At 40.8% G+C, this 19,821-nt stretch overlaps 1 protein-coding gene across 1 annotated transcript; it reads right to left on the bottom strand.

Moving 5' to 3' along the window:
• Window positions 1–2,514: 2,514 nt before the first annotated feature.
• Window positions 2,515–18,320, bottom strand: GCNT2 (glucosaminyl (N-acetyl) transferase 2 (I blood group)). The gene is made up of 3 exons (XM_039349696.1): window positions 16,988–18,320; window positions 7,843–7,935; window positions 2,515–4,050 (listed from the first exon to the last, which is right to left on the bottom strand). Exons 1-3 carry the CDS (start codon window positions 17,937–17,939, stop codon window positions 3,860–3,862), a joined length of 1,236 nt encoding a protein of 411 aa, XP_039205630.1. The 5' UTR covers window positions 17,940–18,320; the 3' UTR covers window positions 2,515–3,859.
• Between the last annotated feature and the right edge of the window lie 1,501 nt (window positions 18,321–19,821).

The following is a 19,821-nucleotide window of genomic DNA, read 5'->3' on the forward strand; positions in this document are numbered from 1 at the left end:
ATGTGGCTAGCAGCTACCTCATGAAGGGTCAGGCCAGATATGCCTCAGCAGCAACAGGAGCAAGAAGATGGCAAAGGTCAGCTTCCTGAGGCACCTGTGACTTTGTGCCATGCTGTTGAGCAGAGCTGTGGCAAAGGGCTTCATGCTACAATGCAGCCTAGCGACTTCTTGCAGCTCCAGGGCTGTGGTGTGCCAAGAAACCCTTTTGTGCCATACTACTGGGCCAGGGTGGGGCTAGGCTTCATGATGCAAAGGGCTTCACATTGCAGCCCCAGAGCGATAGTGTGCCTTTGCACCATGCTGCTGGGCTGGGCTAGGCTGGGGTGGCTGGGGTTTCCAGGGGTATGTGAGGTTTTGTGCTATGCTTTGGCTCAAAAACTTCTTGCAGGGCTGCAGTGTGCCAAATACTCCTGATCTGCAGTGTGGTATCTATGAAGAATTTCATTTTGTTTTTTCTTTGGGGAGACTTTTAAAAGACTGAATGTTTCTTGCTTCCTCTTCTTTTCCCCTTATTTCTTCTACCTCCACTTTCCCCACCTAAATAACATGTCTTTTAAATGTTTTAATACTGAGAATGTCTGCAAAATATTATTTCTAGTTGACTAATGGTGCTGCAATTGATCTGTGAACTAGCTGAGCTACCAGCTCATCAGAAAAGCAACTGGCAGTGGGGCCAGTCTGAAAGACCACTGAGTAACTGGCCCAAGGAACCACACAGGAGCCAGTTGGTAGATAGACTAATTTCAACCTGGACTGTGGATTTATGCCCCACGCAGAAAGCAGAACTGTGTGTGTGTGAGTGTCCTCTAGTATGGTAGAGGTGGATCTCCCTTTCACTGGTGAGACACATGGAGGTGGCCTAAAGGTGCTTGCTGGTATATGTGTGGAGTAGCTGGTTGTATAAACAGACACTATTTTCCTGAGTGAGAGTCAGGAAAATATAAGTAGTGAGTTGAGTACCTTCTCACTAGTCAGTGAGAGAGTCTGTCAAGAGGGACACATTTGGGTGAAGGGGAAATTAGTGATTAGGGGTCCCATTTGTGCTGAGAGCGAGGCTGAAGGACACATTCCAAGTTGACTGTAAGTATCTGTGTTGCATGTTTGGGATGGAAGACTTCTCAGGTAAGGGAACCAGCAGGCCAGGGCTAGAGAAATCTCTGGGAGATCAGGGGTGGGGTCATTACATCCAAATGGTGATGGACATGGGACCTTTTGATAAGAGCCAAAGGGCAGGCAGCACATGGGGTACTTAACAGAAGGGGGCATATTCCACCATCTGCAGTCATGCTCAGGCCCTGATCAGCAGACTCACAGGGCCAGGGTTTTCGACTGATGCTGCTTAATTCCAAATTGATCAATAACAAGGCTCCTCATTAGTGATCTCATCAATGAGGAGCAGGTTGACTTGGCATGTATCACCAAGACTTGGCTAGGCCTGGGAGAGCAAGGGTGTTGCCCTGTCAGCAATATTGGCAATAGCCAAGTCCCCAGGGCAGGGAGAGGGGTAATGATTCATCTGGGAATCTCTGGTAGCCATCAGGAGCAATGCTGCACAAATTGCCAGTTGTGAGACCCTGTTCTTGAGGTTAGGATTGAGGGAGCAGTTGAGATTATTGCTACTGCACCAGCCTCCCTGTTGCATAACAGCTTCTCTGCCTGAGTTGCTGGAGCCATCTTGGGGCTGACTATGAAATTCCCCAGATTTACGCTTCTGGGGGACTTCAACTTCCATCCCTGGGTAGACCTCCAAAGTGGCTCCATGATGGCCATGGGCCTCTCCCAGGTCACTCTTGGCCTGACTCGGGTCAGTGGCCTAACTTTGGGCTTGGTGTTGGAGCAGTGGCAATGTGAGTGGACAGAGGAGTTTTGTTTAGCTTCCCTGTCATGGTCAGATCACATCTGGTGACTTTGAGGTTCTCTTGTGCTACCACTCTCCTCCGCAGAGAGACCAGACCCATTCGATTGGTCCACCCCGGCAACTGATGGACCCAATTGGGTTTCAAGAGTGCTTGAGGAAAATACCTGCTGATCTGTTATATGCTCCTGCAGTGGCCCTGGCAGCTGCTTAGAATAGAGAACCTGAAAAAAAAATTCTACTGTTATAAGGAGGCTGATTATTTTTGCTTGGGCAAAAAGCTGTGCTGTTTTAATAAATGACAGAGGAGGCTGTAGTTGTGTGAGATCCAAAACATTTCTCCTGGCTCATTTTTGAAGCATACACAGCCATAATAATTATGATTGTCTGTAACCTCATTGCTCTATATCAGTGGTTCTCAACCTTTCTAATGCCGCGACTCCATAATACAGTTCCCCATGTTGTGGTGACCCCCAACCACTTATACATCACCGGGTGCCAGGGGCGTGGCCAAAAAAAGGGGGGAAAAATGGAGGACAGCTTTGTTTGGCGACCCCCGTGAAATGGTCGTTCGACCCCAAATGGGGTCCAGACCCACAGGTTGAGAACCACTGCTCTATATGATAAGGATCTGTAGTAAAGGCAATGTCCATACAGTGTTTGATAAATACTATTTTATTAATTTAACCAACTGAGTGTTATTTAAAAAAAAAAGAATCACAGTCAATAATCTTCAATCAGTGAATTTTGGCAAATCCATGACTTTATGGGAACAAATAATTCCATTTCACTTAAAAGTAAAATAACTAAGAAAGAATAATGGGGACAACACAGGAAATATTTTTAATAGAAATAGTGACAATGAAATTATATAATGGTTAAAGGACTTCTGCCAAGATAGGTATTTTATTAGTATACTGATTGCCATAAATATCTTTTATATTATTTCATGATAGAATTGCAACATTCAGCCTAAAATACAAAGATTTTTTTTCCTGTGTTGATTTTTGAGTGTTTTTTTTCTTTTTTCACTCTAAAACGTTTAGCATACATTGCTATTTATTTCTTTACTTTTTCCATAGTAGATGGGATGGAAATTAAAACTGTGTGAAGAAATGTTACCTAAAGAATAATGAAAATGACTTTCAGATTAGCAGATAGTATAAAAGATAATGATGGCACTTCTGCTTTGAAGATAGTGATAGCCTCCTAAATCAAAAAATGTTGGTCCATCTAAAATTATTTCTGTATATCTAGAAGCTCTTCTTTACATCATTTCTGGGCTCATTAAGTGGCCAAACAAAACTTGATAAAAGTGGAAACATACTATTGATCTAATATTAATGTATTTTTCCAATGAATATTTTTCTCTTTCATATACAGTACATTCTTGGTCTGTCTTTCAGATCGTCTGTCCTATCTTGGTTCATTGGCTGCTTTGCTGTTGTTAAAGAGGATAAGTCTTCAGTAGTACAGTACAGAAGGCCATTTCTCCAAATTTAGCAGATAATGTAAGAGTCTTTGACCTATTCAGAAACAAGTAGTAATAGTAGAGTACAGGTAGAAGCAAACTCAGGTTGTGCAAATAGCAAGCTGAGCTAGAAGATCCATCTCTGAATCTTCAGTGATTAAAGTCTCAATCCTTCCATTTGGACCATCAATTAGTAAGATAACTAACTAATTAGCCTAATTATTCAGAATTTTTTTTAATTTCCTGAGGGTGTTAGCGAACAGTAATCTATGCAATTGGAAGAAAAGGAGAATTCTGTTCCGAAATGAGGACCACCTTTTTAAAAATTGGAATAAAATTCAATGAAATACAGAGATGGTGCAGAATCCTTAAGTCAGTTAAAATGCAAAGATTTTTCACGTATTAAAAAAAGATGATCCATATTGAACATCCCCCCCCAAAAAAAAACCTCATGTCAAGGCAAAAACAGTTGTTCTAAAAGGAGCAGTTTTTATTATTATCCTTCTTCCCCAATAAGTGTTTATTTTTTTAAATTAAAAGTACCAGCTTGGTTCAACTGGTATTTCGCTCTCATTCAGTGCTCTTTCCCGAAGTTTCAATTCCAGGCATTCTACAGTAGGTGGATATGTTTTGAGTTCAAATTTGTTAGCAAATAGGTTTTTGGATTTCAGCAGCCATGGCAAGTCACCAGTTCCATAGATACATATGCTTCTGACATAATGTCCTGTCAAGGCATAAAATAGCAATATTACAATAACATTTTGTGGACAGAAGAATCAAGATGCATACTTGCACTAAGGTCTTTGCAGTCTAATCCTATTGAAATAAGGAAGATCTTGCAATTTTAATAACACTTGAAGTAAAACAGGCATAGAATATCACATCCTGTTCTCCTTATTCAGAATCAGTATCAAAAAGTAGTTTTGGAGCCTGTGGGCTCTGGATATTCAATTTTTATTAGGTTACATGCTTTAATTATTTGTTTGTTCAATTTATATTACTGTGCACTTACCAGGTAATTGTGGGTGGCTAATAAGGTTTTGTTGAAACCAAAAACTGACTCAAGAGGCTGAAGGAAGAGTTCAACGCTGCTAAGTACAACATAGTATTTTCACTTACAAGTTAGCAAACTAAAGGACTACTCCTTATCCTTGAGACAGGCAGAGTGAGTTCCAGCAAGCAGCACTGCTCTGAAATTATACTTGTGATTTATAGTCAAGCAATAAAAAAATATAGACTAAAGAAAAAGTTTCCGCTCCAAGCAGGTGTGTATAGAAGAATAGGCACATTATAGCTACAAAAGACAATGTGGTTTTCCTGTTTTTCACTAACTAACGGAAAGATTACATGAGCTACTTAAGCCATGTCTATTGACGGTTTTTAAACTTTATTCAAACACAGACACATTTTAAAGATTATTCTGATTATATACTAGAAAGAACTTTGACCTTTAAAGCCCTACATGACATGGGTCCAGGTTATTTGAGGGACTGCTTATCTACCCATCCTGTTAGGTCCAGCAGGAGGAATAGGTTATGGGTCCCATCTGCTAAAGAGTTATATCTGATAGAAGCCAGATAACGTTCCTTTTCTGCTGTGGCTTCTATTATCTGGAGCATCATTTCCCCTCCCCCCCATGAGGTTAGCCATATCCCTGTTAGCCTTTCAGAAGGCCCTGAAAATACGGTTGTTCTAGCAATTTTGGGGATCTGATGGGGAACCTGCTTGATGGTTGCACTATGTTTAGATGGACACTCTCCCACAATCCTATTTTTATTTATTCTGTGTATCTTGTTTGTATTTATTTTTCAGTCTCTTAACAGTTGTAGTATTGCTTTAGCTATTGATTGTACACCTCCCAGAGTCACATTTAGTGAGCTGGGTGGTCATATAAATGCATTTAATAATTAAATAAATAAAACTTAAGTTTTGTTTTATAACAATTTTTGGCGTTATGTCATTAGAGGCACCATGGTTTAAAAGCATCAAATACAAAGGGAAATTATAAAATATACTATACTGGAAGCCAGAGGCCTAACTCACGGGCTTGTACAGTGTTCTGGACTGGTAGGTGGGTGGGGAGGGGGGAAGAGCAGGTTTGTAGGGCCTTGTTAAAAGCCAGCAGGGTTGGGGTCTACCAAAATTCAAAGAGAGAGAGGCTCTTCTCATGATGTAGCTATTTATTATAGACTCTTGTATCAATATTAAGTAGGCTTCTGCTCAGCGTTGCTCTTTGTCTTTCTTTAGGGGCACTCCAGAAATCTCTTCTCTTGTTTCATCACTGTTCTGAAAACTCCCCAAGATCCATACACAAGGAGAAATTACAGAAGTGTGATGCAAATGAAGGCCATCTTCACCTCTCATTTCAAGTGGTGAGTAAGGCCTCGGGCAAATTGTGGAGCGGAGCCTCAGAGAATTCCTCAGGGTCCATTACTGTAAACACCTGGGACGAACCAATCACGTAAGACCGCTCTCCCTGTGATGTGAAGGAGCACCAGAGAAATCTGAAGCAATCCAAGAGTGGCCTGACCATTACAAGAGACAGATGTTATGCCTCTAACATGCCTGCTCTAAACAGATCAAACTGCCATTGCCCCAGGATAAAACTCAGATTTAATATATGACTCCTACTACTGTATGTTGAAGCTGCAGTGATTTGCATCAGGTCTATAGTCAGACTCCAACCTCAGATATGCAAGACTGAAGTTCTCTTGCACCCACAAGTCTGGCAACCCCCGTTACCCACTCCCATCACAGGACCAGGAAAGCAGTTGCACAGGAAGGAGGCAGGCATAGCATCAGCAATCCCATCTGAGCCTCACAAACAGGTTCTCACAGCTCATATTCTCCATGCTTCTGAGAGCCGCCAGAATTTCCAGCATAACAAAAACCACTCTGGCCCTGGAGTCAAGGCTGATGCCATGCCAAAAACTAAGGTGGGCACATCTCCAAGAGAGAAGCATTCCTTTCCATGCATATCCAGAACTTTTTAATTCATAATAAGATTCTGAATGAAAAAGACTGTCTTGGCATTTGCTATGGGTCTATGACAAGTTGCCACAGCCAACTCACTGCAGGACAATTCACCATGGCCAACTTGCCCTGGAACAACTCTTGTCTTTTTTCTTTCCTAACTGCTTGAAATTTCTGCAACTTAAGTAAGTTTGACAATACACTATAATCCTGTCATTCTAGTCACCCATGTTCTGCTGCTTTGAATATGTATTTGAGAGTTTTCTAAATTGTTGTGATTACAAATTTAAAACTGCCAATTATGCAATTTTAAAGTCCATGATATATTTGGAAAACAGGGTGCTGACAGCTAAACACAGAATTGGTTGTAAAAACCTTAACACACGTCACATGTATACAACGTACCAGGGGAATAGAAGTGTGTGTGTAGGGTTCTTTTGGTAAATTAACCTAGTTATTATTTATTTATTTTGCCGAATTTAAAGGCTCACCCAGGTTGATGACGTCTCGGGAGCTTAAAATTAAAACCCATTTAGATGGCCAAACCAAAACAAAAAGTAATGGAAACTAAAAAGAACAAGAAGTGATCATGAAAAACTTTCAATAAAAGCAACAGCCCCTCCCAGGGTGTGGAAGAAGAGCCAGTTCTTCATGAATGACTTTTAAGGATCATGGGGTTGGGACAATTTGAAGTTCTGGAGAAATATGAATCCCAAAGGCAGGTGCCAGGCCAGAAAAGAGATACTTCCTGAGACCTATTAGATGATGTTGTGTCAAAGACAGAGTCAGAGCATGCCTATTCTGTCAGAGATTACAAGGCAAAATGATTTATTGGGGAAAGGTGTTCCCCAGGTAACCAGGCCCTATGCCATGGAGATGATGATGTTAGGGCACTATCAGTATTTTAAAATGTACCCAGAAGTTCACCAATACCAAATGCACCTTGCACAGCAAAAGAGTCACATGTGTTTACTGAGGCATGCCCATAATTGCCCACAAATTGGCCTTCAATGGCAGCCCCACAAATCCTGTTTTTCAATAGTCCAAATGTAAAATGTTTAAGGCATGAGTAATTGTAGGAAGAGAGTCCGGGTATAATAAAGGCTGCAATTGAGAAATCAAATGAATCTGGGCAAAGGTCTCTTGGCCATAACTATTCTCTGCTCTTTAAGCAGAAGCTGATAGCCTAGGAAGAACCCCCCCCCCATACTATGCATTGTTTTTTTTCTGGGGAAATACAAACCCATGCAGAATCAAAATAGCAGATCTCTGATGCCAGGAGAGCCAAAATCCCACAGCCACTTTGTCTTGTCAAGGTTGCTAAATCTGTTGGTCTCCATCTCCAAACACTGGGCATTTCTGGGTTCATGCACTGTGTGTTTCAATCAATGCACAGTATATTTTTCTATAAATCCCTTTAATCTCCATAGCAAACAAAAGGAAAAAAAAGTACCAGAACAGGTTCATGAGAGGCTAAATTTTAGGGCAATGTTAATCTTTCAAATATTAAAAAATGCAAACATTAAAATGATATTCATTTTACCATGGCATCCTCCATGATTCTTTTCTGCATCACTCCATTTCACAGCTCTCAAGTTACCTTCCCATGTTGCATTTGGCATGGCACCAGGGACACCTGTGATTTGAAGAGAAGAAAGAGAAAGATATTATAAGTTCTTATTCTTAAAATGCCAGGTAAATTGCAGGTGGATCTTGTTTAATGATCATGTGATCATTTGAACTAACGATGGTGCTGAATAAGTGGTTCTTATGACCAATCCTTGTACTTGTGATTATTGCTACATCCCATGTGATTGTGATTTGCAACCTTCCCTGCTGGCTTCCAACAAGCAACTCAATGGGGAAGCTGGCAGCAAGTCACAGTTCGCAAATGTGTGAAGTCCACACTTGATCACATGTGCAGTCCTTGCTTAACAATGGCCACTGGGTCTGCTGGAACTGCCATTGCTATATGGAGTGATCGTGTGTTTCTGTTTACTTATGACTGTGTCACTTAATGATGATGTTTCTGGTCCCAATAGCATAATTAAGCAAGGACTATCTGTATTGCTTTTTAAAAATCTTCTTGTCATAATCTGGAATGCAAATTTGGAGAAGCAGTGGGGGAGTGTTGACAACAGGGAGCTTTCCCAGAGAATCCCAGATTAAGAGAGCTTACAGTTCTGGGCTGGATGGGGGAACACTGAGGGAAAGAGGTTCAAGGCAGACATACCTTAGAACAGGACTTCCCACACCCCGGGCCATGGACCGACTCCAGAAACTGGCACACCAGAAATTGGGTCGCCCAAGGGAACGTAGCCCCATCCGAGCATGCATGGGATGCAGAAGGTGTATGAAACCACGCCCCCTCTGGTCTGCAAAAAAAATCTCAACAGAACCAATGCCCTGACACTCAAAAAGTTGGGGGCCACTGCCCTAGAATCTCTCAAGATATATCAGTAGATTAGTAGGTTATAGCTAAGTGTAAGTGTAAATAGGTGTAAGCAAATAAAGAATGGGCACAATATACATTTAATTTCTCCATTCTCCCTAACTTATTAATAAACTGACTTAAATATTAATAATTTAATAGTATAAATGTAATAAACATGTGCTTATAAGTATAGTTTAAAATAGGAGAGCTTTGGTGAAGGGTGGGTGGAGTTTTTTGCCTTTTGCATATAAAATAATTAATTCTAAAAAAGCATCTCTTTCATCAGAAATCAGGACCATGGAAAGCTCCCAGTTGACACCACTGATTTTCCAAGTTTGGCCTGTGGAGAGGCACACTGGCTGAGGAATTCTGGGAGTTGAAGTCCACAAGTCATAAAAGGGCCAAGTTTTAAGACCCCTGCATTAGGACATCTGCCATACTCCCTGAATGTTCACAGACTAAAGCCCACTTACCATTTCAGCCCCACCTCTTTGCAAGTGTTGGCAGCCAGCTGGTAAGAACTTGCTCCTTGCCTTAAACCCACTTCCACATGAATGCCAACAATAAGCTGGTGACAATCTCTTCCCTAGCTCAGTTCCTGGCTCCCTACATGCCCCAACAGTCATCTGGTTCACAAGAATCTATTAAGGGCTAAAAAAAAAAAGCCTATCAACTGAAGCATAAAAGTAACAATACGTATGGCAACACAAGTACTAATATTGAAAAAACTGCATTAGTGAATCAGTGTTAAGAGCAGTAGCTTCATAGGTGCTGTACTAAGGAAGTGTGTTCTCATATCAGCAATCCAAAAAGAAAAACTACAATTGGGAAATGAAACAACTAATATTTAAAAATGGGATTTCACTGGGTTGGAGATCAATTTCATTTTAATTCTCCGTATTTAGTAATTGCTACTCAGGAATGTTCTTGGCCAGCAAGTTTATGCTAAGACACGCTAGTGTGCTAAGATTATTACTGCATCAAATAATTCTAGTGGTAAATAAATACTTATTCCAAATAGAAAACTTGGATTAAAAGTCCTTTAAAAATGAAAGGGGATGGAATGCAGGTACTAATGCAATCATAATCATTATTTTACTTGAAAAAAAAAAGTGAACCCCCATGCTTTTAAAGCTGAAAATGTAGACAGTGAGTATTAGTTTAAGAGGTCACTCCTCCATTTAAAAAAAATAGTCATCCATGAGCAGAGAAAGTTTGAGAAATATTAGACTAAATTATACAAATAACGTATCATAATAGGAACCCGAGCCTGTAATGAGACAACAACCCTAAAGAAGAGAGAAGAAAAGTATTGGAGAGAAAAAATGCCTGCATTTGTTTTCTTAAAGTTAATCAAAAAGACAGATAATTACTAACATCTCCATTGTTCTCAGTGAAAATAATTGCCATAGGTATGTAAAGCCTATTATAAAGTTTCCTAAAAATGATATCATTTAAGGGTTTTTGGCTTATAAAATATCCTTAGCTTCTGTGAAATTTAGGACACAGATGGATACTGAGGGGACACTTTAAACCACTATTAGCATTTGGATAGGAAGCATGGAAGAAAAAACTGAGATAAGTGGTCGGGGTACCATTCAGATTCCCCCAAAACACCCCCCTCCCCCCATCAAGAGCTGTAACAAAAAAAGTTCAACAAATGTGTGTTTGCTACAATTGTTACAGAGAACCAGTTTAGTGTAGAGGTTAGGGCATTTGGCCTTAAGCACAAAGCCACCTGAGTAACCTTTGGCCAGACACTCTCTCATAGCCCTAGGAAAAAAGAAATTTCAAGCCACTTCAAGAACCTTTGTTGAGTAAATTGCGGGAACTAAACCAGGCAGTCACCAGGAGTCAAAAACTGACTCTAAGGTGCACACATACACACACAGGGGCATGCGTGCGCACACACACACATTAAGCACTGTACAAAAGCATATACAGTAAGGAATTAAGTACCATTCGGAATATATATGGAGAAACTACTGGCATTTCATAGACATGTACTAAGATTATTTGCAACACACAGTTAATATAAATATGGCCTATATACTGCACACACACACACACACACACACACACACACACAAAATACCTTAGCAGCTTTCTTTTAAGTCCAAAATTCTGTTTCCTTCCTGAAGTAGAAACAGATATCCTGTATTTTCCAGAAAATATTAACAACAACCAAACTTGCCGACACTGCAGAAAACCACAGTGACATGGAACAATAACAAAGGCTATGAATCCCCTGAATTATATTAATAAACAATCCCTAGATAATATTTCTAAATGATTTGCTCTCTCCACTGCGAAACCACACATTTCATATAAAACTTTCAGCAATATCAAAATTGCTGAAGAAAATTATTTGTTAGCAGAATAATTTAAGATACATCTTACTTGAGAAAAATTCTAGGGGTTGCAACATTATACCTCGCCACAAATTAAAAAAGAATGGCGGCTTAAGATCAGGTGGATGCTATGGAAATACAGGCAATCCTCAAATTATGACCACAATTGAGCCCAAAATTTATGTTGCTAAATGAGACATTTGTTAAGTGAGTTATCGACTTTGGTTGTCAGAAGGTTACAAAAGGGGATCACATGACCCCAAGACCCTGCAACCGTCATAAATATGAGTCAGTTGCCAAGTGCCTGAATTTTGATCATGTGACCACGGGGATGCTGCAACGGTCATAAGTGTGAAAAAGTGTCTTCAGTTACTTTTTTCCGTGGCGTTGTAACTTTGAACAGTCACTAAATAAACTGTTGTAAGTGGAGGACTACCTGTATGAGGTTTTTGGATATAAACAATCAAGGGACATTTGCTGAGTCATTATTTGCTAAATATCGCTGTCTAATTATCAGCAGGAATGGTAAGATTGAGAAGATCCTGACACAGTAACCCTCCAAAAGGATCCCCCTATCATGGATAACTAGAAACTACATGGATCACTTGATGCAAGGGTTTGTCTTATGCAAGGATACACACTGGTACCAGCACATACATCCTCCCCCACCCCCCTGCATCAAGTACTTCCTGTAGATGTCACAACAGGCATTCTGACAATCTAATTGTCAGGAAAACTGTCATGTCAAGAACAAGATCAGGTACCTGTCTAAGAATGCCAGGAAGTGGCCTACGACATGCAGGAAAACTGTTGTATGTGAATCTACAATTGCAATTTGTAGAGAGATATGGAGAGAGGGGAGAAGTACAGTCCACTAACAATGGCTAATGTATGCTCTCATTTGTTATCTGTAAAATAACTATGATACTGGTACAACCCAAACAAAAAGCATCAGTCAAGCATTACTCTAAAAATAATATAGTATTTGCCCATGAGAAAAGTTTTGATGAATGGTGGGTAAATGTTTGTAATAAAAAAAAGGCTTGCCAAAATGGCAGTGAATTTCTTAGCAAAACTCTGAAGAAGTTATTAATAGCAGAAGTATTATGTATCTCTGAAAATTCTTCATTATATATATATATATTTCTACATAGATTGTGTTTATTGTTTTTCTGAAATCCTATGTGTGCTCTTTGGCATTCTGTGACGTATCATATCATACAGTAAATACAAACTTAATACAGAAGTATTTTTATCAAACGTAAACTGGACTTTCTTGATTTTTTTTTCCTTTGAAAATGTTTTACTTCTCATCAAAAAAATCTTCAGTCAGTTCAGGTCAGTTCAGAATTGAAGAAGCTTCTTACGGTAGATGAGAAGTAAAATTTTTTCAAATGAAAAAAACAAGGAAGTTCAGTTGCCTTTTGAAAAAAAAGCATTTTGGGGGCAATAGTGACCTGGATGATTGAGAATCTCCACAGGCATTACTATTAAAAATTTCTCTCTCTCTCTGTGTGTGTGTGTGTGTGTGTTTTACTGCATGTCTACTCTGCTCTTTCTCTTAGAGCTCAGGACCACATGTCTGGGGATTCCTCTAACGTTAGCTTCATAGTATCAACTCTGAAAAACAGTTTGACTGAAACTAACCACAAAGTCACACTATTTTTATCTCACTTTTCCACTGTGTGTAGAGAGACACTATAATGCTTTTGAAGATTTACAGTGAGAGAAAATGGGCTTTCTGAATCACAGTTAAATGCTAAGCAGGAGTGCCTTTCTAAATCAGTGTAGACTGTATCAGAACAGCAGTGGAACAGAAGATACTATGTATGAAAAATGTTTCAGGGGAAAATCCCAGACATTTCTTTCCCTTTTCTGCTTTTTTTTTCATGAAATGTAACATTTCTTCAAAAAAAAAAAAATGAAAAAAAGTTAGACTTAACTCTAGTTAAAAATTAGATAGAGAAGCAAGTAAAAGCATTTTGCTGTTTTCTCAAGCAAGTTCCCACCTTCCTGAAAATCAATACATGGATTTTATGTAGTCTTCTTGAAAACAAATGGCTGGAACTGTCACTCATTTCCGTGGCTGAAATTGAGTGATATATGCATGGGAGAGTGGAAGCTCTTGAATCTCAGCACATTACAGGGTATCCACAAAAGAATGACCCCTCAGCAACTCCCTCTAAAACACTTTGCCCATAAAACCCAATTTTCAAGTAACTAACATCTCCATGCCTGAGTTTAAGGAGTTTCACTGAAACAATCAACAAGGAAAAGGTTATCATTAAGATTCTTTTTCACCTTTTCTCTCGCTGTGCAGAGTTGACTTTTCATCTAGAGTTTCACCTGATGAAATGCTATGATGAATGTTCAGTTGCATGGAGATATCTCGTCTGAACATTTAGTGATGGTAGGAGTCACTTTTCCCTTTGGGCGCTAATTTTAGTTTTGTAATCAGTGAAAACACCCAGAGCAATGAAAATAATAAAACAGAAGCTCTGAAGAAGCCTGACCTGTTTGTCCAGCCAGCCCAGATCCCAAGAAAAAAATGAGGTGTTTTTTTTTTAAACCAAAAGTTATCTAAAAGATAGACAGGGCACTCTTTTTAAGTAGCTATGCTTTGCAATGTTTCTGCCTCTGAGGTAGCCTCTAGGTAGGATCCAATTTTATAAGGTTAGCTTCTTGCATGGCTAGGCTATAACATAGCAAGTGACAATGGCCCATACCAAGAGTGGCATATCTTTAGGCCAGGGGTAGGCAACCTTGGCTCTTTTATGACTCGTGGACTTCAACTCCCAGAATTCCTGAGCCAGCATGGAATTCTGGGAGTTGAAGTCCACGAGTCATAAAAGAGCCAAGGTTGCCTACCCCTGCTTTGGGCAAAGACTGAATTGACTTGCTAGAATGCCTGTCATGGTATCCTGGGTTCCAACTTCTGTTCCGTTACGAGAGTGATGAGAATAGCAGTCAAGCACATCTAAAAAGCATGAGTTCAGAGAAGGAAAAAAGGATTGTTGTATGCTGCCATCCTATATTTCTGTATTTAACCAAACATATAACCTATTTCTCTTGCATACTTAAAGGGGAAATTGCTTTCTCTCATTAGTATTAGACAGCATCCATTTCATCAAGTCTGCTGTAACTTCTGGATTGTGACAAAAGCAAGTACAGGTAGTCCTTGACTTATGACCACAATCGAGTCCAAAATTTCTGTTGCTAAGTGAGACATTTGTTAAGTGGATGTTGCCCCATTTTACGACCATTTTGCCACGGTTGTTAAGTGAATTGCTGCAGTTGTTAAGTTGGTAACACAATTGTTAAGTGAATCTGGCTTTCCCATTGACATTGCTTCTCAGAAGGTCACAAAAAGGCGATCACATGAGCCCGGGACCCTGCAACTGTCATAAATATGAAGCAGTTACCCAGCATCTAAATTTTAATCATGTGACATCAGATGCTGCAATGGTTTAAGTGTGAAAAATGGTCATAGGTCACTTCTTTCAGTACCGTTCTCACTTTGAATGGTCCCTAAATGGATTGTTGTGAGCCGAGAACCATCTGTACCAATATTGTATTTCTTTACATTGTCCTTATATTATTTTTTGGCATCATTTTATAAAGCTTTTGATCTGTGAAATGTATTATGGTCAAAACATTCATTTCAAACCTGTCTTCATGTTAAAACTTTTCAATTGTCAAGAGCAATAAATTTTCTGAGGGGAAATAAGACAATTCTATGTTGTTAAAAGAGTCCCAGAGCAATTTGTGGCACTATTAATCTTGCTGGTTTGCCACTTTGACCACCACAACACTTCTTTTATAAGATAAGATACTTCCTTAAAAATCCAGTTTGTCCATTAGTCCAAATTCTGGAGATCTCTGATATGGGAGAACACTGTTTTTAAGAGATGAAACTGAGGTAGATTTTTTCCCCCTCCCCTTGAAAATGCACTCTTATGTCTTGTTCTAATACACGTTGGCTCAATTCTACAATCCACTTAGTTTACACACAAAGGTGAGATACCTCCATTTATTTAACTAATTTTCCAAAACTAGTAGCATTGACTGTATCTTATGGCAAATCAACAAGCTAAGTAAAATAGGTGAGGGTGGAAAAATTTGGTTTTATCTTTGTTCTTCCTGTTCATAGTCAATGTTACTGAGCCACATCAAGTTTCAGATGATGAGGCATCTGAGGAGTTTACTTCCTTTCTTAGCACATCAAGTTTTATCAGACTTGTCTTGCATCATAAGAGAAGAAATAAGAAATACGAGAAGAAAAGGAAGAATGAGGAAAGATGATAACAATCAGCATTCATACAAAGACAATCAGGAATTATTTTCTATTGCCACAGAAACCAGGGTCAGAAAGGATGGGTATACATGCAACTACCTAGATTTTGTTTAAATATAAGTAAAAACTTCCTGATGGTGAAATCTGTCCAACAGTGAAATAGTTTACCTCCGTAGATATTGCAGCAGTTTTTAAAAGTCTGAAAAATTACCTGTCCTTTTGACCTTCTCCAATTCTATGATTTTGAGATTCTTCAATTCCCTGAAGAATTCTTTTCACACTGGCAGAGACATTGGTAAATCTAAAGCACGCCTCAATAAACTGCCTAGTCCTTTGACAGGTGCTTTGGAAATTCTGTGGCTTACTTTCCATTGACCTTTAAAAAGTGAAATAGGTTTACCAATTCATAGGATTAAGGCCATAATTCATAAGATTAGTGGCGTGTTAACAAAGAGCTTTCAAACAAATTCCACTACATTTCTCTAGGCATATTTTGAAACAAAATATTTCTTGCGATTATTTATTAGGGTGGAATTTGTTACAAAGTAGCTAACCATTTGATCTGTGTCCAGATAATTATTTCTTGTTTTTGTTGGGTCCGTGGCTATAATTAAATGGGGAACAAAGCCCTGGGGGTTGGAGAATACAGTCATATAATTGCAAGATTTTATTGAATAGTTATCCGTGGTTTGGCTGAGCAAAATAACTTCCATGGATTGTGGATCACTTTGTCAGCCAGTGTAGAAATCAAATCTCAGCTGGTTTAGCATTGCTGACATCAACTAATAACTGCTTCTCAGAGTGTCAAGCATGTGTTCCAGCCATCCCTGAATATTTCAGACCTTGTCATTTGCTTGCTAACTGAGGTTGGCCCTTTGCTGTTGAAAAGTGAAAGAGCCAAATATTTTTGAACAAATATGACCCAGAAATTAATTTAAGGAGTGTCTGTCTTTTTAGGTAGACTGTGTTTAAAAGATGTTACAGAAAAGGAACAAGTTTTACTGGACAAGATTGAGACTGACCTGAAAATGGATTTAAAAATGACAGGCTACAAGAATGGTATGGTGAAAAGTGCTGTGCTAAACATACAAATGAAACTGGTTGATGTCTTAATAATTAAAAGGAATGTACACATAACAAACCAAGAGTGAGCTAGATAATTTACCTATATTGGATTTAGTTTTGCAGAATTTTGTGAAAAGGAACAAAGAAAAAAATGAAAAGAAATCAAGTTCTCGAGCATTATTTGAAGGGATTAAAGATCAAGATTGTTAAAAAGCATATAAAATTGGTTGATTTGATCAAGATCAGAACAGACATATTGTTATCTCTGGTAACCCTTAATGGGCTTTTGCTGATTAATGGTGCGACTTAAATTATTTGCTTATAGATAAGGGAAGAAGATATCATACATTGTATTTTAAGAAAAGGTGGTAAGTTACTAAAATTATACTATTTGTGATGAAAGGGGAAATCACTTCTTTCTTTTTCTTTACTATATTCTTTTTTTCTATTTTTTTTTCTAATTGGCATTAGTTTTTATCTTTTCATTTGTAATGTTTAATCAAATTACTATATAGAAATGAAAGAATCAGAGATTAGTAACTACCTGGAATCCGATTGAGTGTTACCCAAAAGTGTTCATCGGGACTGTAAGTGTCTCTGGACCATTTCAGCAAATCAATGGCCCTGGAGTCATTGAAAAGGAACTCCACAAAAGGCCTAGTGAGAGCAATATAGGCAGACCCAAAATAGATAGTGAGGTTGTGGGGAGGTGGCGATTTTAGGATCGCAGTCCTTCTCATGTAGGAAGCTTGCTTGCCTATGTTTTCCTTGTAAACAAACTTGGTCCTTAAAGTTATTGAAGGTGGGGGGAGGACGCCAGGGGTGATGTTCTTCCCTTTAAACTTTTTCAGGTGCTGGACAATTTCCTTGTTCGTTTTCAGCGGGAAATCTTGCCCACACATGTTGAGGACGTACTTCCACCGGGTGGTGGATCGCAGCAGGTCCTTCATGCAGTTCACATCAGCCTGAAGCCTGGAGATGCCGGCATAGACCACCGGCTCGGCTTTGGAGACCAGGAAGGCATTGGGGAAGCATTCCAACACTTTCTCCACATCTTGCTTGTACCTGGTGGGCGCTTTCTCATCCACGTGGATGCAGTAAACATTGTGGGGGGCGTAAATCGCCCTGAAGAGCCGCTCGAAGGTCGCCAGCTCTTTGTGGAGGGTGAAGATGTAGGCCAAGGGAAAAGCCGCCTCTTCGGCAGAGACGGGTCTCGTCACATAGTGGCTCCCCGTCACGTAATCTTCGCAGGAGGCGGCTCTGTCGAAGGACGTCCGGAGATGATTTCCCCACACGAAGGATTTCCGCCCCTGGGCCAGAGCCCCACACGCACGGCGGAGGAAATCGCTCTCCCGGAGCCGTGGAAGCCCGGGTAGTCGAGGCGGCGGCGTCTGTTTTGAGACCGGGGGAGGTTGCCCAAGCAGGAGAAGCAGCAGCGCCGAGAGACCGCTCAGCAAGAAGACCGCGAAGATGTACGGAGGCTTGCCAGACCGCATAGTCTCCCGGGGACGGGCCAGCCCGGAGTAGGAGACGGACCTAAAGCCCGGAGGTTCGGCGGCGGCGGCGGCGGCGGGTCCTCCTTCCCCGGACGCCCAAACGATGCATTCAGCCCACCAGACTTTCCGCTGAGCCGCCGCGCCAAGAACTCCGAGCGATGCCTTTTTTCCCCCTCCGTTTCGCTCAGCCGGTTGCTAAGCAAAGCGCTGCAGCCGTGCCCAGCCCGCGAGGCGCCGGGGATCCAGGGCTACCTAGCGGCAGAAGGTGCCGCACTTGCGTCCCCTCGAGGCTGCCTCGCCGGACCTCGCCCGACCTCGCTCGGCCTCCCTCGAAGCTCGGCGACTCAGCCTCGCCCTGGGAAAGGAACTCATGCGCGTCTCCAAAGGGGGCTGGGATTGGCTGGTGCCAAGCGCGCCTGGCTTCTCCACCGCCCGGGGCGGGGGCGAGGGCGGGCTCAGCAGGTAGCGCTGTCCATCAGCCGCTTCTTCCTTCGGGCTAGACCTCGGCCGGGCGGCTGCGCCGAGAGGTCGTGCGCTTAATCTGCTCTCTCGGGTTCCCGCCAGACGGGTAGCTGGTCTCGTGTAGTCTAATTTGACACGCCAGTCAAAGAGCGGCAGGTTCGCCTCTGAGTGGACTCATACTGAGATTGACGCTGACCAGGGGCGTGGCTAGGCATCCGAAGAAGATGGCGCGCGGCGCTGGCCGCCCCCTCCTCGCTCCAGCTACATATCTCTTAATTCAGTCAGTTTACTTTGCTGGGTGCTTCGTTAGAACGTGAAAGTAAATTAAGGTGAGTGAAGTTAGCCCAGAGAAGGAAATATTAAAAGGGCAGAAAAATATATTTTTCCTCAAAAGGATTTTTTAAAACCAAACCTGGCCCCAAATCTATCTCTCTGCCCCAAGCAAGAGCTAGCCCCATACAAATGCAGATGTAAAACCATCAGAAAGTTAAAAAGCCAGAGCACTCAAGAAGACAAAGAGAAAATCTGCATGCCCCACCTAAACTCTAGGAGTCATTAGCCCCATCACCTGGGAAGCAGAATATGATAATAGCATTAAACCACAGATATCAAGGCCTGGAAAAACACTCAGAAATAGCCTCAAGGTTCATGCCACAGGAACAGGAAACTATTCCAAGCAAGGCTAGAGGGGGTATAAAAACCTACTGCCCATGTGCTCAACTCTTTCTTTCTTCTCCTCTGCTTTTTCTTGCAAGGACCATCTTTCTGCTTCCTCAATAAACTGTAACCTTCTTCCCAAAGCAGTCGCCATGTTACTTATTTATCCCCGGCTTGGATGAACCAGGATGAAGACTTACTTCTGACAAAGGGAACGAAGATCCAAGTTTATTTGGAAGAGTAGAAGAAGGTGTGAAAGGCGCCACTCCCCAGTGCGGAAGAAGATGTAAAGGAGGTGTGTGTGTGTGTGTGTGTGTGTGTGTGTGTGAGAAATAAATAAAAAAAGCGCTGCCCATAGGCGGAGACACACACCTGAGATGGACTTAATTTGGTGACTAATAAAACCATTTGAAAAAAAGAATTGAAGCCGGATTAAGCATGCTTGGGGTGGGGAGGAATAAGTAAAAGGCTTTGGCAGGCTGAGCAAATGAATAAACCGTCTAAGAAAAGGTCACATCAAACAGACACAGCTCAGTTAGCCAGCAAAGCTGATGGTAATTCTCTACAGATTATATGTAATCATATATAGGCTACAGATCATATTCTAGAGATAAGCAAGCCTTAAAGAATATCTCTAAAAATTGAGGCTGGGTTGGCAGATCCTGTGTATGGGATCGCAACAGGAGAAATAATTTAAGGATTAAAGTAGCATTAGAGGAAACTGACATAATCAGTTGGATTTCTTGCCTTATTTCTAAGATTA

The sequence above is a fragment of the Crotalus tigris genome, unplaced genomic scaffold (assembly GCF_016545835.1).
Source record: "Crotalus tigris isolate CLP2741 ecotype Arizona unplaced genomic scaffold, ASM1654583v1 scf7180000017564.2150845, whole genome shotgun sequence".
Taxonomy (NCBI): Eukaryota; Metazoa; Chordata; class Lepidosauria; order Squamata; family Viperidae; genus Crotalus; species Crotalus tigris.

What these genes read in the sequence shown, in the direction of transcription:
- GCNT2 (XM_039349696.1), bottom strand. Translation starts at nt 17,939, where the DNA reads ATGCGGTCTGGCAAGCCTCCGTACATCTTCGCGGTCTTCTTGCTGAGC. An exon ending in AACACTCAATCGGATTCCAG is followed by an intron (nt 7,936 to 16,987) that starts GTAGTTACTAAT and finishes TTCAAATCACAG; the next exon opens with GTGTCCCTGGTGCCATGCCA. An exon ending in GAATCATGGAGGATGCCATG is followed by an intron (nt 4,051 to 7,842) that starts GTAAAATGAATA and finishes ATGCCTTGACAG; the next exon opens with GACATTATGTCAGAAGCATA.